This window comes from Leptidea sinapis, chromosome 9 (assembly GCF_905404315.1).
Source record: "Leptidea sinapis chromosome 9, ilLepSina1.1, whole genome shotgun sequence".
Taxonomy (NCBI): Eukaryota; Metazoa; Arthropoda; class Insecta; order Lepidoptera; family Pieridae; genus Leptidea; species Leptidea sinapis.
This window is the reverse complement of record NC_066273.1, coordinates 14,226,907-14,251,026: the sequence shown is the minus strand read 5'-3', so window position 1 is coordinate 14,251,026 and position 24,120 is coordinate 14,226,907. Positions and strand designations below refer to the sequence as shown.

General features: G+C 33.8%; 3 protein-coding genes across 3 annotated transcripts in view; 2 read left to right on the top strand and 1 right to left on the bottom strand.

The window, feature by feature from the left end:
• Positions 1-1,807, bottom strand: part of LOC126965902 (steroid hormone receptor ERR1) — a 77,793-nt gene extending 75,986 nt beyond the window's left edge. Inside the window, exons 1-2 of the mRNA XM_050809677.1 lie at positions 1,490-1,807; positions 455-543 (exon numbers count right to left, since the gene is read on the bottom strand). The gene's annotated coding sequence lies outside the window, so the exon portion shown is untranslated. The remainder of the gene's footprint in view (positions 1-454; positions 544-1,489) is intronic.
• A 3,282-nt stretch (positions 1,808-5,089) lies between these two features.
• LOC126965918 (transmembrane emp24 domain-containing protein bai) lies at positions 5,090-22,916 on the top strand. Its single transcript, XM_050809710.1, has 5 exons — positions 5,090-5,395; positions 6,294-6,414; positions 17,565-17,635; positions 20,585-20,711; positions 21,701-22,916. Exons 1-5 carry the CDS (start codon positions 5,219-5,221, stop codon positions 21,820-21,822), a joined length of 618 nt encoding a protein of 205 aa, XP_050665667.1. The 5' UTR covers positions 5,090-5,218; the 3' UTR covers positions 21,823-22,916.
• Positions 10,708-13,720, top strand: LOC126965908 (uncharacterized). Its single transcript, XM_050809690.1, has 2 exons — positions 10,708-11,724; positions 11,946-13,720. Exons 1-2 carry the CDS (start codon positions 10,725-10,727, stop codon positions 11,990-11,992), a joined length of 1,047 nt encoding a protein of 348 aa, XP_050665647.1. The 5' UTR covers positions 10,708-10,724; the 3' UTR covers positions 11,993-13,720.
• Positions 22,917-24,120: the final 1,204 nt, after the last annotated feature.

The following is a 24,120-nucleotide window of genomic DNA, read 5'->3' as shown; positions in this document are numbered from 1 at the left end:
TTGGGCTTTTCAAGAATCCTTTGTGGCATTGCATTGTAATTGGCAGGGTGTATCAATTACCATCAGCTGAACATCCTGCAACAATGGGCGGTTATTACAAAAATCTGTATTATACTACTGTATGACTGTATACTAATATTACTGACTTGGTTACTGTTCAACTTTAAGTACATTGTAGCAGACAGGTGAGGCTTCTACTATACTTGTATGTACTACTAATTACAAATAAGGTGTGGGAGAAGTATATACTGCACTAAAATTTTGTAGTGCAAATTAAATTACAAAACTGTATAGCCAATTGTCTGTACAGGGCATACAATTTGTTTGTAGATTGTTATTAGAATAACCACAGTGAGGGACTACTAAAGCAACAGTATTTTTTTTTGCAACACTCACCCACAGCTATTAACACCATAATATTATGGTACGAGTATTATTCAATATGTTTACTTACCTATATGAATATCTTCTTTGTTGTATAATCCAAATCCCTTGTGATATACATAATTATTGTATTAAATTTATAATTTTTTTCTCAATTCCCTGAAATTAAATAACATAACAAATTAAAAACTTAACTGAGAGTACTTGAAGAAACTAATTGTAATAAGTATTATCATACTAAGGAAAATATGGTGTAAAATTTAAACTAAAATCAGAAAACAAGTACAGAAAGTAAAACATTGAAATAGCTGACACCTAGTACAAAATAACAATATTTTATAAATTAATTATTGTGATATTCTAAATTCAGCATTTAATTGGTGTATTTATTAAAAGAAATCAAAGTGTATGTTTACTGCCATAATTATTGTTTTTATATTAAATGAAAATCACTTTTCTAACAGGAACATTACTGGGCAATATATATAATAATTCTAAGGCACATATTATTGGGTTGTGACTATGACCATTTGGTGTGGATATTTTTAATGATAATTTAATAGGTTCTTGTTTATTGGATACCATTGATCCGGGCAAAATTATTTTATTTATTGGCTATTGCACATATTTTCCTTAAGCTGTAAGATTGACCCACAGCAAAGTGTGGCTAGTTATAACATAAACATTTTTTTTTACTATACCACTGCAATTTCTCAAAAGATTGCTAAACTAAAGTTAGAAGATGTTTGGAAAAGGTAGTAACATTTTCAATTTTAAAAATATTGTGTAGTTTTGAAGGACTTTAAACAAGGCATTTCAAGCTCTTGTGACCTCAATTCATCAATAGCATTTAGTGATTGTTGTTTTTACTTTCTGTTTTAGCCACCAGTCTTGTATGTATATAAACTTCAAAGATGAACTTAAGACTGATGGGATAATACAAATCAAGAGAAATTGGTGGTTACCAATGAAGAGAATTTATTGCAATAAAAGAAGTCAATGTTTTTCCCTATGACTAATTAATTAGCCAAAGATATCACAAACAAAACTTCAAAGTTACAATGTTATGTAAAGAATTAAAATTAGAATATGTTGTAAGACTTACATTTACAATCAATACTAAAGATATGAAGTAATATTGTTTACAAACAGATGATATGCAAGATATGTATACATTCCATGATTCCACATCTACTCATTAAATTGAAAAAAAATAATCACTTGAGTCATGACTGCTAAAACTTCGAAAACTCAACTCTATGAGGAAAAATAATTCAAATGTTTGCTAAAGCAACTTGTGTATGTAGGTTCACAATATTTGAAAATAAATTTAACTAGGTATAAGTAATATTATTATAACATTTATAATAATATTATTAATTGGGACTTGGGCAATAGCTTTTAGGGTTAGAAGTTTTGACTTTAGAACTTATATTTTAGAAGTTTGCCTATATTCTGTGAGTGGAGTTGACAAATGACAATTGAATTTGATTTTTTTTTTATAAAAAAAGTCTTCCGTTTTTGCTGTCTGTACTAAATTTGATGATAAAAATCAATCAGTTTGCTGATTTAAATCAAATTATTCATATTTTTTTGCTTTTTCACTGTTCTTTATTGTTTGTCTTGACATGTTGTATTATATTTTATACTTGTATTGCAAAATGTACAGTTTGTCCTTTCCAGAGCTAAAATTTTGGAAATTTTTAATTTTGAACTTTTTTCATTTCAATCATCATTTCAGCTGGAAGACGTCCACAGCTGGACAAAGGCCTCCCGCAGAGATCCTCATGACGATGGGTCCTGCGTTGCCCTCATCCAACCTATTCCGGTGAATTTGATCCGATCGTCTGTCCATCTTGTGGGGGGCCTGCCAACACTACGTCTTCCGGTACGTGGCCGCCATTCGAGGACTTTACTGCCCCAACGGCCAACTGTCCGTCGAGCTATGTGCCTGCTCACAGCCACTTTAGTTTGGCAACTTTGTGGGCTATGTCAGTGAATTTGGTTCTCCTACGGATCTCCTCATTTCTGATTCGATCTCGCAGGGAAACTCCAAGTATAGCCCTCTTTATTGCCCTCTAAGCGACCATGAGCTTCCTCAAAAGGCTCATAGCGACCATGTTTGAGGTCCGGATGTCATCACTGGCAACACACACTAGTTAAAAACTTTCGTCTTCGGACACTGTGGTATTTTGGACTAGAAGATTTAACGAAGCTTGCCGAACACTGCCCATCCGAGTTGGATTCGACGAGTGACCTATTTCCCGAAATTGCACCTGTCCAACGCATTATTTGTCCAAGGTAGACTCGTCAACAATTTCACGAGTACAGTACCCAACTGTTACAGGAGTGGGCGTGACATGGGCATTAGACTTGATTTTCGTCTTGTCCATGTTCATTTTGAGACCTACTCCGTGGGAAGCTATATTGGGGCTATCGAGCATATGGCTTAAGTCTTACATGGTCACTGCCATGATAACGATATCGTCTGCGAATCGAAGGTGAGTGATGTATTTGCCGTTGATATTGATACCCATCCCGTTACAGTCCAGATGCTTAAAGACATCTTCCTACGCAGCGATGAACAGTTTTGACCGATGTCATTACAGTCGGATAGGATTCGAGAACTGATTTTGGAGAGGGACTGACATGGTGGCGTTTTCGTATAAACACTTCAACGCTTCGATATATCGATAATTAATGTAGCAGCTCTGAAAATATTGAAGCACTGACCAGATCTCGATCGATTCAAAGGCTTTCTCATAGTCCAGGAATTCCAAGCATAGTAACTGATATACTAGGTACGCTAGCCTGTTTGACATGCCCCCCACTTCAGTTTCGTTGCTGACGAGAGACTTGTGCACGAGGAACCCGACACCACCTGGAAGTCCGGTATCGAATCCTCACCCTTTTTTCGGACCTCAGATTACCCCACGACATCCCACCGAAGTCTTCTCAAAACTTCCTCCAGCTCCACCATCTTCTCGTTGGTCCGCAGTGTCTTGACATTATATGCTGCCAGGGCCAATGGTCTTCGTTGGCACACTCTGAACTATATACACACTGGCAAAGCCGCAATTATGTGACGATTATAAAGTGGGATAGTGGTATCATTTCGGCCGTGCTGGCCTTATTTGGTAGTGTCCTTTTGGACGCAACGTAGCACTACCATTAGTAGATGTATTTACATTAGTAGAAAATTATGATGAGATATGTTTTTGATTTTTACATGACTTGAAAAACATCACTGGTGTGAATAATAAACATATAATATCCCATAAAACTATAAAGAGTGAAGTTGATAAATATGATTATTTTCTTTTACATCTAAGCATTTATTCAGTTTAAACAAATATACTTGGGAGTTGAAAATGTCAATTAATTATAATTAATAAACTAGATAAAAAATAGAACAAATTTTCGTATTTGTTTTTATTTATTCGAATTCCTAAGCATCATGAGTAGTTAATGTGATAAAACTTGATTTTTTTCCTATCTATTAGTGTATTTATTTTTATTTTTAAAATATAACACCATCAAGACAAACACTAACAAAAGTTTAATAATATTATTACAATAAATAATTAATTCTAAGTGTTGGCTTAATTATAGGTGTTACACACATTTCAAAAACATAGACACAAAGATATTTAATTAAAATAAATGCAAACATTATTGGAATATTTAGAAATTGAATTAAACGTGTATAAGGTTTTAGGAATAATTCCAAAATATTGCATTTAACAGCTAAATATTGGAAGCCCTACTTATATGTGAAATGTGTTAACTATTCTGAAGATTTTATTTCTTGGATGAGTTACATCCAGATACAGCATACGTTACCATTTCCAATCTCTTCTACTTAATCTACTACTACTACGGAGTCTTTCCACACAAGCCAGATATGTTTTGCCAACAACAAACATCAGGCCGTTACAGGCTGATAGCGTGTTTGGAAATGGTTCCATCTGTCTATCTTGCTCAACACACTCTTTTACTATATGCTGACTCTTTTGCATTGCCAAACTTTTACTTCAGTATAATACATTTCAATGCTCTTCTGCTAATTTTTTTTAATATTTTGTATTTATATTATATCAATAATTAACATTAGACCATTTTCTTATTTTTAAAGTGACAACCCTGGCTTCTGAGATTTAGTTATAATAATTATTATTATTTAAATTTTGTGAATAAACGATCAAAATTTATGAATGATGCGGGACTTGTTTACATTTGAAAGTGCGATATCTTAAGTCAGTTTCCTAAAATGCAAATTTTGGCGTTGAGCAGGTTATCAACTGTTAAGTAGATCCTATAGATAAAGCCACAACATGATAGTTGAACAAGATATATTATGTACAAGATTTGTCAACGATACATCACTCGAACCGTTGGCTCAGTTGGAAGAGTGCTCGCACGGAACGCGAGAGGTCGCGGGTTCGAGTCCCGTTAGTACATAAATTTTGTTTTAAAATTTAATTTATATATTACATTCAGACCAATGATATACCCACTGAAAATTCGAAACATAGCAGAATGCCACGCAAACCAAATAAAATGTGTAGCGCCATATTCTAACAAACATGAAAAAAATGTGACGTGGCTTGATAGTCTGTGATAATCTACTCTTTCTTAATCTATGACAAAAAAATGGTGACGTATGGCAACGTTGACGTCCATCATATTCTATTCTCTGGTTGTCGTTTGACGTTTCGGTATTCAAGCAGCCAACTCATCCGTGTTTTTACGAAATATTGAAAATTACATTATAGCTAGTAATGGGATTTGTTTAATTTTTTACTGAAAGTGTACGTATAAGAATTACAATAAAATGGAGGTGCAATATCTCGCTTTGCTATTTAGTATTTTTTGGTACGGGTGTGACGCTATTATGTGGAGTTTGCCTCCCAACACTCAAAAATGCTTAAAAGAAGAATTACAAGCCAATGTTCTTGTTGCCGGTGAATATGAAGTCACAGAACTTGTCGGTCAACGAATTGATTATGTCGTAAGTATTTGTGTTTTAGAGGTTATCTTAAAATCGACGTTATAATAAATACGCTCAATAATAACCAGCTGTGAGGAAAAATGACAAAAATAATACATATCCTCCCTACATTCAGACCGTGTATTAGACCTGAGCACTTAAGATTATACATATACTATATAGATGATGCATGATTCTTGACTGGTTCTGGTCCACCTAAAATTGTATCTTTTGTTGTTTTATTAGTTGTAGTACCTACATATTAACTAAGCTAAAGGGAATGGAAGTTTCTTATCAGTTACTGCCCATGTCAAAGCATCTTTACTAGCTTAATTATTTCAATGACATTTACCAAGTTTTGTTGCAATATGTTATGTTTTTGTCACTCCCTGCAGTTCATAAATATATGATGTTCTATTCTCTTGAGGAATGATGAAAATGAATTACCAATTTGAACTTAATATATATTATTAAGAAGAGAATATAGATCACTATAAATAAATAGCTGTGGTTTATGCCCTCTCTGATTAGGATATATGAAGGAGTATATATACATGAAATAAATCATAGTGGATAACTATGAACTAATATTAGATTAGGAAGTTGGTGGGAAATCAGTTCGATAGGTAATTTAGTTTATGACAGCTCAAACAATTTGAAAAATTGTATTTGTAACAAAATTTATGGATATTATTTGTACCCCCACCTCTGGAAATTATTCCTACAATATTCTTAACCAAATAGTTATTGTTGTTAACCTTTTCAAGCTTTATAATTTCCATAATTGGTGCAAATAAAAAATGTACCTGTATGTTACTAATTATTAACAATTATTATTATTAAATCTTTTGTTATAATCATTTTGCACTTTGCTTAGAACTGAACACATCCTAAAATTATTTATTTTATATAATTACAGGTAAGAGACTCAAAAGGTCATATTCTTGCACAAAAAGACAACATTAATAAAGGCAAATTTACATTTGTAACAGAGACATACGACACATTTGAAGTATGCTTCATATCCCGAGTGCCTCCAGGTATATTTTCTTACAAAATTACTGTATAATGCTGACATTCTATTGAGGGAAATATTATTATTAATTGTGATAGTGGATGTTTAACATTGATATAGTCATTACTTATTGGGTAAACTTTATTATAGCATTCACATTGCCATTTTACTTTAGGTGATAGCACAGGTGGTGGTTTGAATTCTTGAATAATTCTTCAATTTCAAATTAGAAAGGTTGTCTAATAAAAGCAATTTACAATATCACATTGGGAGTTTAAGACTGTTTTTAATCAAGATTTTATATCATCCGTAAATTGATCTGCATTTCAATATTAATTTCTTAAATCTCACATTCATACAAATTAATATATTTAAAAGTCAAAATACTAATATGTCGTCCCATATAGATTGACAAACAAAATTAATGAAACATTCCATAGATCTGCATTGAAATGCCATGAGTAGGAAATGAAATAAAATACCAATCTCCTATTACCAATTAAGGACTGTATATGAATATAGATATTAAGGACATCCTTATTATCTAGTGTATTTCTCTAACATAACTTTTAATAAAATTAGTATTACAAATTTTTTGAGTTAGTAAGTCTTGTGGGGCATTGTATATGCTTTTACAGCAAAGTCCCAGAAAATGGTCCAAACAAGGCTGGCAACACATCTCTTGACACCTGTTGGTTCTGATGTTCATGGGCAGTTTTCTCACCACTTTCTTCACTTCACCATTTGCCCCATCTTATATAATAAATAATAATAATACTGACACACTTTTTACACAAATTATCTTGCCCCAAGTTGAGCATATATAGCCTGTGTTATGGGTTACAAGACAATGATATATTTAATACAATATACTTACTTAAACATACATAAATTCATATAAACATACATATAAATTATAATAATAATAATAATAAACATACATATAATTCATATAAACATACATAATAAAAAGAAATCTGGGATGTTATAAAAGAAATATGCCAATTAAGCCCGCAAAAAACCTCGGCTAATGAATTATTAAGCTTGGCTTCCAATCCACTGGAATCCCTAGAAGGAGTTAACGATTTCTTCACTAATGTAGGAAGTTCATTGGCTAAGGAAATATTAAATTCCTCCAATAAAACCGAAGAACAGTTAATATCCCAACAGGGAACACACACACATAAAGGGAATTCGATGATGTTAAACCCCACAGATCCAATAGAAATTAAAGGTATTCTGGGGAACCTAAAAATTCACTGGCGATGATGGTGTACCTACGAGTATATTGAGAAAGTTCCGGGATATCCTTTGTTATCCTATTGATCATCTTTGTAACCTCAGTATGATGACAGGTACTTTCCCATCATTATTCAAGCAAGCGATAGTTGTTCCAATTTATAAGAGTGGTGATAAGCTGTCCATTTCAAACTACAGGCCCATCTCACTACTAAGAGCCTTGAGTAAGGTATTGGAAAAGGTGGTTAATTCAAGACTAATATGCTACCTTGAACAACATAACCTGATAGCAAGTAACCAATATGGTTTCAGGGCTAAAAAATCTACAGAAGATGCTGTGATCTCCTTTTCCAATACTGTCACCAAGCACATGGACCAAAGAAACAAATGCCTGGGAGTATTTCTTGACCTCAAGAAAGCGTTTGATACCGTGTCCATACCTCTCCTACTCCGAAAAATGGAAAGCCTTGGTATACGAGGAATCGCACTTGACTGCTTTAATAACTACCTATTAGGAAGGACGCAAAAAGTAAAAGTAGCAGAATATTTTAGCAAGAACCTAAATGTGACACACGGCATTCCACAAGGTAGCACGTTGGGACCAACGCTTTTTTTAGTATATGCTAATGAAATTTGCAACATAAGACTAGATAATGCCCAACTTATTGCCTTTGCCGATGACACTGCCATAATATTTCATGGGAGAACGTGGAATGAGACCCGCACAATAGCTGAAATTGGACTTTTAAGGATCACAAAAACATTGGAAAATAATCTACTCACCATAAATGCTCTAAAAACCAAGTACATTTGCTTTAGCATAACGCGAGTCACCCAGCCCCCTTCTAATTTCAAACTTAAGTTACACACATTTCCCTGTAACAAATTAGAAGTCACTCCTAATGACTGCTCCTGTGAAGTACTCGGTAAAGAAGTAACCATGAAGTACTTGGCAGTTGTCATCGACGAAAACCTAAAGTGGCATCCCCACATCACAGCACTTGCTAATAGAGTCAGGAGGCTAATCCCCGTATTTAGAAACCTCTGTGACGTTGCTAACACCAAATTGATAATACAGGTTTATAAAGCACTAAGTCAATCCCTACTGATCTATTGCATATCTGCATGGGGTGGAGCAGCCTCCTCACACCTTATTGAGGTAGAAAGAGCGCAAACAGCTATCATAAAGGTGATGCTCGGTAAACCTCGTAGATTCTCTACTGAGGAACTATACAAAATCACTGAACTTCTTATGGTACGTCAGCTGTATATAGACAGAAGCGTTACACGTTACCATCGGATGCACCAAATTCCACCACTGGACAGTACTCCCCGACGTCGAACTGTAATACACATTCCCTGAACAAAAAGTTCATTTGCACAACGCCAATATAACTATTTGGGACGATATCTTTTCAAAAATATTAACACAAAACTTAAAATTATGCATTGTAATATATATGAACTTAGACATTGTTATGAATTAGTATTACGACTCTTTGAGTATAACATATTAGATAATTTCACACTTTCGGTCATAACGTTCGTGGTCTAGCGGTATCGACGATAGAATCGTGAAGCGTTATACTGTCGTCTATCGGGGGTTCGAATCCTGGCTTCATTTTCGTTTTTAGTTTTTTTTGTTTCTTTCTCGATTATTGGTTCATAACGAATGTTACGGTCGGTCATTGACATTAGCGATCAGCTGTGCAATGAAGTAACACGTACCTTTGTGATCGTCAATGTGATATTATAGTTCGTCATGGTTATAGTTTTGTTATAGTAATAAAATAATTTGTGCCATCAAAAATATTTATTAAACCACAAGGAAAGGGGTAAGTTGCACAGAATTTATATCTAATTGGGATAGAAGTTAGGCATTTGTATTTGTATCTGAAAATAACATTACTATTTTTTATTGTCCTAGCCTATGGAAATGCCCTTTTAATGAATACATAAGTACCCTGAGAGGTTGAGCAGCCGAGAGCTTGGGTTTTGGTAGAATTCCCTCCAACGTGGATAAAATTCTCCTGGCGTCCAAAGTAGTCTTAGTACTTAGCTTTAGTTTAGTTTAAATATAATAGGTGTAATAAGGCTACAGTTGATTTAGTGCAAGAAATATAAGTTCTTATTTACCAAAGGTGTGTCATTTACATAATAAAACCCGTAACAGAATAGCGCCCAACGTTAAAACTAAAGGGTTATGTTTGACATCGTGGTTATGCTTTGGCTGCTTAACGGCAGCTAAATACCTACATACGGCTTAACTTAACTTGTTCATACCTATTTACGCATCTTTAGTTGAAGTATAAGATTGATGCGCTTGCGTATATTATAACGCTTATACTTAATTGTAATTCATAAGTTGGTTATTTATATATTAATTATTCATAAGTTAATTGTAGCAGTTACATAGTGGCAGTAGGCATATTATACCTGTCGTGGGTTTGTAACTTGTAAAATATAGTGTATTGTATGCAATTAAATTTCAAAAAGAATAGTAATTCAATGCGGTTACCCATACATCTACCTAAGCTTAGTATAATAATATTTGGCGAGCAGTTAGGTACAAAAGTCACACTAACTTGTTGCATTTACCTATAATATAATACTGCCTAATCTTGTGGTTACTTATAGGTTAAGTAGATAGATTAAGTTAGATAGTGCATTCTAATAGATACTAGTTTACATTATTAGGCACATAATTATTTTGTTTAATTATTGTTAACATTTACAGACTTTAGATCTAAATAAGATAATATATAAGACTTACTTTTGATTAAAATATTATGTATGACAGTAATCAGTTTGGTACATGTAGGTACATACTTTTAGAGTTCCCTCTTGGCGAAAAGTTTATTTTGTGGTTCTGTATATTGTGTTGAGTTTTTTTTGCGAATAATATTATTATTGATAGTATTTACTTATTTATATTACCGGATAAACATAAAAGTTTATTTCTTTGTGTTTGTAATTAAAGAATTCTACATTAGTTATATTAGGTACACATAATATAAGGCAATTGTACACAATACCGCTATTGTAATCAACTAATTTTAGTTTTGTATAGTATTTTGTTTTAATTGTATATTAAATATGGATCCTCAATTTTTGTTAAAAGATGAAGTCGAATTCGAACTTGCGTGTCGGGGGTATACTTATCCAGGCTTAGTTTCAGCTCTTAAAATTATCTTAAAAAAAATGTTAGAAGCTGAAAGCTCAATGATAGTCTCTTATGAAATAAAGTCACCGCAAGCATCTATTACCACCCCGGGGCTAGAACTAGACATTTGTTCAGACAAAATAAGCAATGTTATGCGTTATGTCTCAGAGTTAAAAGAAAAGCCAGATAAACAGTTGTACAAACGTCTAGTTTCTCGTTTGTGTCACATTGTCAACAGATTGAAATTGGCCGCGCCTACGGAAGAGGAAGACAGAGATAGGCGTAACATACTATTAGATAAGGCCGTTATAACTTTAAAAGATTTAGAGGGCAAAGACGACATACTGGATGGGGAGGAAATAACTCCGGAAATGAAAGAGGCTTTACATAACTCCATAGGTGAGGATAGTAAAAAAATTTTAAATCTTTTAAAGGAAGAAAATATGATGACGAAACCTATGGCATCTACGTCTAAGGAATTGCACGGAGTGTTAGTAGAAGAAGATCAAATTTTAAAAGATTCTTTAGAACACAAAAAGGTATGTTTTGCGCAAGAGGACTTTGAAAGTCCAACTTTTCATGGCAAAAAGCGAAACTCTAAATTATTTAATTCCACTTCATTCGAGGAGACTCGACCAGTACGCAAGCTTGTACCTATAAGTCAATGGGGTGTCCATTTTTATGGTGACAATAAATTTAGCGTGAATGCTTTTATTGAACGGGTTGAGGAACTTCAGGAGGCTAGGAACGCAACTGAGGATGATTTATGGCGTCATGCAATTGATTTTTTTAAGGATGATGCGTTAATTTGGTTTCGTGCAAATAGAGAGTTTATAAGTACTTGGAATGAGCTGGTAATCTTGCTTAAACGGACATTTCAATCTCCTTACTACCAAGAGGAACTATTGACCGAAGCAAAAGCTAGAACACAAGGTAAAAATGAGTCAGTACTCATATTTATTTCAGTAATGCAAAATATGTTTAATAGACTCCCCAACAAAATTACTGAATCAGAAAAAATAATGATTATTTGTAAAAATTTGCAACCATTTTATCAAAGGGCCATATGTAGGGACACTTTCTGTTCTATTTCCGATCTAATAAATGTTATGCGTATCATTGAAAGAACTAAAATTAATTGTGACAAGTTTCAGGAACCGAAAACGTCAGTTTACTCATTAGAACCCGATTTAGCTTATAAATTGAGCAGAAATTCTATGACTAACAATGACTTAGTTAATGAAATAAAAACCACCAATAAAAGTAGTGTGAACATGCGGTGCTGGAATTGTCGTGAATCTGGTCATTTATTCAGATCTTGCACCATGCCAAAACAGCGTATATTTTGTTATCGTTGTGGTCATTTTGGCGTAACTGCAAAAGATTGTACCTGCAAGGGAAACGCCAAAGAGGAGGGTTTGAAACCTGCCAACTGAACCTCTCCTCTAAAACTAATAAAGTGTGGCAGAACTGGCTAAATTTTATTCGTATCGTCATGTCCAAGAAAGCACTTTCACCCTTAACCCTCAAGAAAGAAAATGATAACAGGCCATACATACAAATAAACATTTTAAATTATAATTGTTACGGATTATTAGATACAGGTGCCACTTGTTCAGTCATAAATAGTGAATTCGCAAGAACTTTGAAGCACTTGGGGGTTAAAATACAGAAAATAAAATCTATGGATATTGCAACTGCAGATGGTGCCAGTTATTCTGTAACTGAAGGTTTTGATGTTCCGGTAAGTTTTAATGATCAGTTTCACTATATCACTATGCTTCTTATGCCTAATTTGTCACAGAAATTGATATTAGGTAAAGACTTTTTTGACATTTTTGAAATTTCCTTTAAATTTAAAGGAGTGTTGGTAAAAGAATTATCAGAAGTCAACAACATTGAAGATAAAGCAACGCATTTAACAAGTAAAGAAGATTTAGATGAAAGTCAACAACAACAACTAACTGATATTATTGAAGAAATACGGAAATGTATAGGTACAGGTTTAGGTAGAACTAAAATTATTAAGCACACTATAGATACAGGGAACAGTAAACCAATATATCAGAAACAGTATGTTTTTTTCTCCGGTCATTAAGAAAGAAATCGAAAGCGAATTAGATGAAATGTTAGAAAAAGATGTGGTTGAACCGTCTCACAGTCCATGGTGTTCACCGGTGGTACTTGTTAAAAAAGCTAATGGTAACAACAGACTTTGTTTAGACAGTCGTCAGCTAAATAAAGTTACAAAAAGGGACACATACCCACTTCCAAGAATATCTAGCATTATCGATAATTTACGTAATGCAAAATACCTTAGCACTTTTGACTTAAAATCCGCCTTTTGGCAAATTGAACTTGAGGAAACTAGCAAAGAAAAGACCGCATTTGCAATTCCAGGTAGAGGCCTTTTTCATTTCAAAGTGATGCCATTTGGCTTAGTAAATGCGTCACAATCGCAACAACGGTTAATGGACATATTATTTCACGCCTTAGAGGGTAAAGTGTGGTCTTACCTTGATGATATCGTGGTCTGCTCTAAAACCTTTCAAGAACACCTAGAAATCCTGAGACAGGTAATGAATATTCTGGAAGAAGCTGGATTAACAATAAATGTTGAGAAATGTAAATTTGCAAGGCCGAGTTTACGATTTTTAGGTTACATCATAGATGAAGATGGTCTGCGCACTGATCCCGAAAAAGTTTCGGCAATCATGAACTTTCCAAGACCTAAAAATATTTCTGAATTACGAAGGTTCATCGGAATCGCTAGTTGGTATCGGAGATTCGTTAAAAATTTTTCACAAATTGCTGCTCCACTTCATGATTTGACAAAAGGTAAGAAAAACAAAAAGTTTGTCTGGACAGATGAGACAGAAAAAGCATTTCTTAAATTAAAAACATTGCTCACTACAACACCGGTCATCTCCTGTCCAGATTTTAGTAAAACCTTTATAATACAATGTGATGCAAGCAACAAAGGAATTGGCGCAGTACTCTGTCAAAAAACTAATAATGCAGAACAACCGATATCTTATTTAAGTAGGAAACTTAATAGCCGTGAACAATTGTACTCGACATCCGAACGGGAACTTTTAAGTATAGTTTATGCAATTGAGAAATTCAGACCCTACATAGATGGTACTCACTTCACAGTTATTACTGATCATAGTGCACTTAAAATGCTACACAATATGAAAGATCCGCATGGTAGATTAGGACGGTGGGCTATGAAGTTACAACAATTTAGCTTTGATATAGTTCATAGACCAGGCAGAAGTAATGTGGTGCCAGATGCCCTGTCTAGGTGTGTTGATGCAATTATGGACAATGATCGGGGAAATATAAGGATATTAGATAAACATAAGGATGAGTGGTATAAAAGTAAAGTTGCTAAATTTGGAAGTGAACAGAATAATTGTAACGACTGGCAGGTTAGAGAGGGTCTTTTATACAAGAAAATTTGTTTGAAGCAATATCCCAATGAATCGAATGACTGGAAACTAGTCATTCCACAGTCTTTGAGATCTGATATTTTAAGACACTGTCATGATGATGTTACAGCAGGCCATTTCGGAGTGCGCAAGACTTTATTCAGGATAAAACAACATTACTTTTGGCCAAATATGCTGAATGACATTAGGCAATATGTAAGGAAATGTGAAACTTGTGCAAAAGTGAAAGTATCACAGAAATCACCCTTAGGTCATATGGGTCAAGAGAGGACTGTTACTGGACCTTGGCAAGTCATATCAACAGACCTCATGGGCCCCTTTCCAAAAAGCAAGAATTTGAACACAATGCTTTTAGTAATAACCTGTTTATTTAGTAAATTCACACTAATGTTTCCCTTGAGAACAGGAAAAGCAGACAAAATTTGTGAAATTTTAGAGAAACAGTTCTTACTTTTTGGCAAAGTTTCAGCTATAATCTGTGACAATGGAAAGCAATTTGTATCACAAATATTCAAAGATCTCGCACATAAATATGACACTCAAATTTGGTATACTCCTAATTATCATCCTCAAAGCAATCCTACAGAACGTGTAAACAGAGTTGTTGGCACAATGATAGCGTCTTACATTAATTCAAGAAAACATAATGAATGGGATAAACATTTGCAAGAATTTGCACACGCAATACGGACATCAGTTCATGAAACTACTGAGTACACACCCTCTTTTTTATTCTTTGGCCGAGAAACATCCTTTCCCGTAAAACTGACTGGTGAATCTGTTGGTACACAACACGTAGTGCAGAACCAACCGATACGTGTGGACATTGAAGAATATTTACATAGCTTAAAATCGTGATCGAAATTACATAGAGAGGTTGAACAAAGGATAAAGCTCGCACATGACAAAAGTCTCAGGTTTTATAACGAAAGACGTCGTAAAGCAAACTTTAAAGAGGGCGATATAGTATGGAGACGAACGAAATTCCTGTCAAAAGCGGGAACCAAATTTATGGCCAAGCTTGCACCGAAATTTGAAAAAGCTCTAATTGTTAAAAAATTGTCGGATAATGTATTTCAGCTAAATAATGCTTATGGCAAACCGATTGGCGTTTGGCATGCAAAAGATTTAAAGACTGTGGGCTGATGCATAGAAGAAATAAAATATATATATTTTAGATAAAATATATATTTTTTTTTTCTTTTGTAGGTTGGGGGAATGTTATGAATTAGTATTACGACTCTTTGAGTATAACATATTAGATAATTTCACACTTTCGGTCATAACGTTCGTGGTCTAGCGGTATCGACGATAGAATCGTGAAGCGTTATACTGTCGTCTATCGGGGGTTCGAATCCTGGCTTCATTTTCGTTTTTAGTTTTTTTTTGTTTCTTTCTCGATTATTGGTTCATAACGAATGTTACGGTCGGTCATTGACATTAGCGATCAGCTGTGCAATGAAGTAACACGTACCTTTGTGATCGTCAATGTGATATTATAGTTCGTCATGGTTATAGTTTTGTTATAGTAATAAAATAATTTGTGCCATCAAAAATATTTATTAAACCACAAGGAAAGGGGTAAGTTGCACAGAATTTATATCTAATTGGGATAGAAGTTAGGCATTTGTATTTGTATCTGAAAATAACATTACTATTTTTTATTGTCCTAGCCTATGGAAATGCCCTTTTAATGAATACATAAGTACCCTGAGAGGTTGAGCAGCCGAGAGCTTGGGTTTTGGTAGAATTCCCTCCAACGTGGATAAAATTCTCCTGGCGTCCAAAGTAGTCTTAGTACTTAGCTTTAGTTTAGTTTAAATATAATAGGTGTAATAAGGCTACAGTTGATTTAGTGCAAGAAATATAAGTTCTTATTTACCAAAGGTGTGTCATTTACATAATAAAACCCGTAACAGAAACTCAAGAACATGTTAAGAAACCTAAATTACGAAGCTACTGAAAATCTTATTCGATAACCACTACTTAAACCAGGTATAGCATTTGAAAAATAAAAAGCTAAACACATACTCTCACACACACACACATATACACACACAAACACACAACACACTAAATTATATATAAAATAGTTTCTGTGTTCATAATTTGTTGCATAACTTCCATTGTTAGACCTTAAAATACGTTGATGTTTGTTATTTGACATTTTACAATGCACAACTGGGAAGAGACTGACCCCCATGTCACGGGCTGTCCTAGTTTGGGGGTCGATGGTAATTTTAAGCAAAATTGTATTTTTTTTGCAACAAATAAAGATTTATTATTATTATTATAAATTCATATAAACATACATAAATACATTTAAACATCCATGACTCAGACACAAACATCCATATTCATCATATAAATGCTTGCACCTACCGGGATTTGAACCCGGGACCTCTAGCTTAGTAGGTAGGATCGCTAACCACTCTGCTATACAGGTCGTCATATATATGGATATTTATAAATATATAGGTTTTTAAACAATCAAATGGGGTTAAACATTTTTAGGACAGTTTGTCAACAAAAGGAGAAAGCTTTATGAAAGTAGATTGACCGTAACTAATTTAACTATTGGTGGAAGTCTTGACCCAGACCTTAGGCAAACATTTCACAAGCAATAAATAACTAAAAACAGTCTCTTAATGTCTCGTGCCAGATTTTGGCGAGTCAACACGTCCTGAGGATGCCTCGTGTAGAGGCGAAACACGTGTCGAATTGTTTAAAGACAAATATTGGTGGAATTAACACTAAAGAAAACTCAAATCATTTGGATAATTATGGATTTCCGCAAAGTAACGCCTACTTCAATAAAGTAACTAAAATCAGGTCACTATAATTTAATGAGATTGTATGAAAGTTTTTTTGCTTGTGCAGCAAACCAGGGAAGTCAGTTCCAGCAAATATTTGTAAATCTCTGCCTACCCATCCGGGACACATGTAAAATTAATGGAAATAGATATATTTATAAGAATGACAAGGAAAATTGGTAGTAAGCACAGGTTATATTTGCCCACTGCTCAGTTGTTGCACAATACTTCCCTGCCCTTCAGCACTAGTGTGGTTGTCCTAGGGACTTGTTCTTTCCAGGTTTAGGGCTGAAACACACTGTTGTATATTAATACTCAATAAATAAATAATATGTTTTACTCCACAAGACCTCAAAGTGATGAGAGTTACAAATGTGACAAGTTAATGTCAATAACTAATAATATTTAATTATTAAGAAATATGAATATAAAACTAGACATAAGAGCATCTCTTGTACTTAGCAATAATTAATAATGTAATGATAATTTATTATTAAATTTTCAGAAAGGAGGGGAGTACCTCAAGATGTAAACTTAGATATAAAAGTTGGAATAGAAGCAAAAAATTATGAAGGTGTAAGTTAACCATATTTTTTTTAAACTTTTAGGTCAAAGTAAAAAAGAAGAAACCATTTCTGTGTGTTCATATTTCGTTTGTAATTATAAAATTGAAGTATGTAAGTAACAAGCTCTGTAGTACCAATTGGTGGTAGATCACAGTCCTGGTTCAATGTACCAATTAAAGCAGCATACGAATGTTCCGGATGAATTATGGCCGCAACTCGGAAATGGAATGACACCTCAAACATTCCCAAGGTGTCACAGCTATTCTATAAGTATAGCAGGTCTGCATCTCTAACACCTTGCTTAGAATTTGTGCCTGTGAGTTGACTTCAATGCTAACATGTTTACTCCAGCAGTCAAACTCAAAAGGTGTAGTTCTCCTGGATATAAGTCCAGGAAGTACTCCTGGTGATCTGGTGCACCTCAGTATCAACTCAAAGAATGTGACTTCATGCAAGTATTGTTAGAATTCTTATATTCAGTACTCTGTCAATGGACATTTGGTGGCCATTGTTTATTGTTGTAGACATTCATTTGTCAAACAGTAGAAAGTGAGCACTATTGGTGTTTGGGTTTGAAGGGAGCCAAAGCCAGTGAAATAAGTGATACAATAAGACCTAACATCTTATGTCTTTTATCAAAAATCCTGAACTTGCATCCCTTGCATTAGGGGAGACAACATACAATATAATATTATGCATTGTATTATAAATTGAGTATTCCCTGATTATCTATTGTTAGGTGATCCATATCTGTCTACTCCCTCGTTTTCTTATAATTATTGAAATAATTGGACACTGCCAATAATTTTGCCCTATGCTTTCCGGGGCATAAAAAGAATAGGGATGTCCCAGGCCTAAAAGTGTTGTAGGATGCAATTTAGTTAATTTAATTTGTCAGTAGGAGGCTTCTTTGCTCAGAATACCCGCTAGATTATAGTAACTACAAGTGCATATTTATCTGCCGTGGAGTAATGTGTAAGCATTATTGTTTCGGTCTGAAGGTAGCTGGAACTAGTGAATTTACTTGGCAAATGAGACTTAATATCTTATGTCTCAAGGTGACGACCGCAATTGTAGTGCCGCTAAGAATTTTTGGTTTTTCAAGAATTCTGAGCGGTACTGCATCGTAATAGGCAGGATGTATCAATTACCATCAGCTGAACATCCTGCTTGTCTCATCCCTTATGTCATAAAGAACCGCCTCACGACATAATGAGTATAATATGTTGCTTATTCCTTACTAGAACAAAGTTTTATTATATTTTACAATTTTTGTTGTTAAACTATGTTTATTTTTCTATTGTGTCTGCTGGGATCCACTGCTATCTTCTAGAACTCATGGGTAATATGTGTTTGAGGTTCACCTTTAACAATGTCCTTCAATAACAAAGATCTAATACTAATTATTTCCATACGAATAATATTTCATATTGCCTGAGTAAGTTAGTCTCAGCCTTCCCTAATAATCATCTGTGTTAAAGAATTGTAGTCATTTTATAATTATGACATTACAACAAATCACTATCATTCCCATTAACTTACAGTTTTTATTTTAAATTTTGTGCAAGGTATTAAAAATCACAAATCAAATTTTCATTTTGATTGTATGTTTCTAATGTTAATAGAATATTAAATAATTGAATTTTTTTAGGCGCAATGTATGTTCACAGCATAATTGAAATACTAATTAGTTTTGGTCTGCAAAAAATATTGCATGAATATTTAACAGTTTGAAATAAATGACCATTTGCTGCAACATCTTTACCTCATTTACCTCCCTGATGCATCAGTAAACAGTATAATTCAAAGTCAACATCAAATTTATTTATTTGCAAGAAACATTAACAGCTAAAGCTTAAAATGAGCAAAAGATTCCATTGGCAAGGAAAAGGTTCTTTGTTCAGAAAAAAACAATGTTGTTTTTTTTGTTCATCAACACTCTTCTCAAGTACCAAATTAACGCATTCCTCGACAAAGATATCGACTAGAAAGACGATTTGGACTAGAATACAAATTATTGCTTTATTCGATTTCTCTTTTTTCATTTAATTAGATACCTATTGTTTTTGTCACTAAGTAATTAAGTAGTAGAATTTAAACCTTTGTTCGCGCGCTTGTTACGCTCAATGACATGTAGATTTAAAAGTAATGGGGCAACATGATGGATCCAGGCAAATTATCAAATATACAAATTTTGTTAAGAATCCAAATTAAATGATTTTTTTCAACAATTTATTTCAAACATAATTCTACAAGACTATAATTACCATGAGCTTTTTATTTATTTGAATCGTCTGTACATTTCATCGGTGTTGGTACCGACTAGTTTCGGACCATTCGGAGATCATTTGTAAGAGTTTAGTATTGTCCTATAACAGATAACTGACTAATGTATTAGAATTTTTTAATTGTTTATTATTATTATTGTATATTTTATCGGTGTGGGTACCGACTAGTTTCGGACCATTCGGAGATCCTTCATCAGGGTGAGTGTGGTGGTTTCGCGATAACGTCCCGTCTCTTACTGCGGACTTGGGCTCGTAGTGCGCGGCTGGACAGGGCGCGTGGTGCGCCGGTCACTGATCATTGACATCATGTATCACTGACATTATGTCACTATTGGTGTCCACGGCTGCACACAATGTACTCACAATGTCTACGTGAACATTGGCACTATGGGTCTTATTGCGAGATGAGTTTTGTAACACGGGTTTCCAAGAAGGCCCAACCCTTGTCTCTATTAAAGTTAGGTCGACGGTCTATTTCTATGGCTTCCAGCAGCTTGGGAGACACAAAGTTTTATTGCGAGCCAATACTTTTTGGTTGGTTTTGTGTTTGGTTTTTTTCTTCATTTGGTCATAGAATGCATTTTGTAACTAGTGCTAATTTGACAAAACAAACTCACACGTCCATTTTGTTTAAGTATGGATGTTACAATATGATTACTGTGTTCATACAGATTGGTGAAGCTGCCAAATTGAAACCAATGGAATTAGAGTTAAAAAGATTGGAAGATCTGTCGGAGGCTATTGTTCAAGACTTTACACTGATGAGAAAAAGAGAAGAAGAAATGAGAGACACTAATGGTAATTAATGCATTTTTTTCACAATTATAATACTCTGGTTTCTACTTTGTGTTCTGTTGTGATAGTATCCATTTAAATTTCGTGTTTGTCTATCAATTACAATTTTCTAAACACATTACCATCAAAATAAACTGCCTACCCATACATAATTCAATAAGAGTTGCATGTTAGTGGTCACTATGAAGGGTTGTTATAATTTGTAGGTTCAAGAAATTGATGGTCCCAATACACCTCTATACAATAGAGTAATATGTATTATGTAATGCTTTATACTCTACGAGCAAGCAAAATTGAAAAAAAAAAATACAATAAACTGCAAATATCAACCTTTTGGTTGGTGATATTTGAAGTATTTTGATAGATTTAATGCATGAATTATAATTATTAGCATTTCGGTCTGTCAAAATCTTCAATAAAACATGATGAACACGTCAGAAATTGAAAATTTTTCATATTTTTTTTTCATTCCACAGTCGAACGTTTGTCAAGAATATTTTTTTGCACACTACCATTTAGTAGGATCTCTAGTATGGCGGATGTCCTTGGATGCCTGGTTTTTAATTTCATCATGTAAAATACTTGTCCCCCGCTTTAAATAAGATATGACGTTTTCATTGAATTTTAAACAGTTCAGTGTTCTGCTTTTTATAAATATAATATGTTCTATCATGTGAAAAAGTTTCACTCCGACATCTCGCCAAGGAGGTGTCGTGGGAGGCTCCTTTGCAAAAAATGTCATCTAAATTATGTGTAAGCATTATTGTATTTCGGTCTGAGGGGGCGCCATAGCTAATGAAATTATTGGGCAAATGAGACCTAACATTTTATATCTTTTTTTTGGGTTTTTCAAGAATCATCAGCGGCATTGCATTGTATTGGGCAGGGCGTCTCTTATTCTGATAAAAAAAAAATCATAACTGAAGTAAAAGCAATACTTGTTTTTGATTTAGATTAATGATGTACTACAATTTTTAATTTAAATATTTCAGAGTCAACAAATAACAGAGTGTTGTTCTTCAGCATATTCTCTATGGTATGCTTGTTGGGGCTTGCCACGTGGCAGGTGCTCTACCTCCGCAGGTACTTCAAGGCTAAGAAACTCATTGAATAACACTGTACTTTGTGAGGGTAGTCACACAAAATATTAGTTAATTTGAACAATTGAGTAACAGCACAAACTTATTATTTCGCAATTATAGCTTTTATTATACGGCGTGGCGTTACAATGACGACATTAAATAAACACACGGGTAGTACTACTTAACCGTAATCATAAAAAAAATATTCAAAATAAAATACGTATTTCTCCTACATAAATCAATTTTCCATAATATCATTTCGGAACAACCTGTCAGATATCAAGTAGCCGCGTGCTAGCACACTGCACTGACACTTTAGTTAATCATGTGCTGATCACTGTTAAAACAACGCACGAGCCGAGGGTAGCGTGCCGCGGCAACGGCCGGCAAGTGCCAGAAACGAATTGTAGTCGTTTCCCTTTCTTTCCTCCCCATAAAAATATGCCGCCTTATGTCAACACGAAGGGGTGATTAATTTTTGTTTCCTAAATATATAATTTGATTGTTTGAAAATTTCAAGTATTTACTTTACATTTTTTTACGATTAAGGTTAGATACCTGCTGCAACCGTGTGTTCATTTAATGTCGGGATAATAGCGCCACCTATTTATTTAAATATTTGCTCTTAGTTATCTATAGTATATCTTAAAGTACATTTACAAGCGAACCTCAATCAATAATTTGACTTAATAAGTGAAATTGTAAAATATGCTATCCGCAATGTTCCTTATTTGTAATAATAATTAATTTAAGTTAAGGGTACATTAATATATTATATCAATAGATAAAACTTATTCGTCCATTCTATTACCATCATTATATTTATACAAAAGAAGGGAGGTCTTTTCTGCTGTTTTAATAACTAGCAAACATTTTTTGTTTTGGAATTGGATTTTTTTTATACATAAGACTGCTACTATCCCATTTATAAGATAGATCATGCATTTTCTCATCTCTCATAGTATTAATTTGAGGTTATAAAATATTGTGTGACTACCCGATAGATCTCGTGACGATTCACGTGACAATACAGTAAATATAAATTACTTTAACATAATTAATATTTAAACACTTTTGTTGTTTGTATATGAATGTTTTTGTCTATGATTGTAAAAAGTTTTGAATATCTCTTGCGTTTTATTTATACGCATGTATGTACACTATAATGATATTATAAAAAAAAAACGTTTAAAAAAACCGACTTCTAAAACTGAAAATTATCAAATAACTAGAAATTTTATTTAATACACCTTTAATATTAATAAAATGCTATTATTTATATGTGCTACCTATTAATAGGTTTTAAGTCGGTGCCAAGCCCTAAACAAAATAAATCTTAATATTGTAAACATCTTACTTACTGTAATTATTAAAGTTGTCTGGCCACGCGTGTCTGTCCGCTTGGTTTGTTTTTTTCCAGACGAAACTATCCCGCTCAAAGTCACGCGTGGCGAGTGTAGGTACTTACTTGGCTTGGCACCGACTTCAAAGCTATCAATATGTAGCACATACAAATCATAGTATTTTATTAATATTAAAGGTAAAGGTGTATTAAATTTTTAGTTATTTGATACTTTTGTTTTTGATGTCGGTTTTTTTAAACGGAGGGGGAATCCGGGAGAGTATACCCGCCTTCGACTAAAATACTCATTATTCTTTCTTTACTTACAAATCGCTATTTTCCATTAGTTTTATCTTAAGCTGCATTATTTAGCTACATTTTATCTTAATAAAGTTTGACACATCATCATAGTTTAAGAGTAATTAACGATTTATACCAAAGTGACATTCGGCTAATATCTCCCGCCTGGGTGGGACTTTACTACTTTACTTTACCTCCTGACTTTACCCCCCAAGTAGGGAGCCTTTACCCGGGTTAGGTAAAAATAATAAAACAAAAATTGAATCTACATCACCTCCTTTTCTTAATTGGAGCAATTAGGACAAATAAACTGTTCCTTATCATCTTTGGAGACTCCATCGCAAATTTCATAGACATATTTGCCACAAAAAGCACAAATTCTCATGCCCATTACTTTCTCTTCTCCGAACACGTGAATCAAATTCAATTACATCTGGCTCTTCATCGAATTCAGTATCAGAGCTATAATCATTCTTGGGTCTGTCACTTGACTGCAAAAATTATCTTTTTCTTTGTTTACCTTTCTGTTTTTTTTAGTTAAGTATATTAATTTTAGTTCTAGTTTTTCCGAGACGTCTACCAGGACGAAGATTTATCTAGTTTTTGGCATTTAGCAGCTTTTGGAAATGGACGAATCATTTGTAGTAAGACTACAAACATTTGTCGTGACTCCGAATCTACCTTTGTC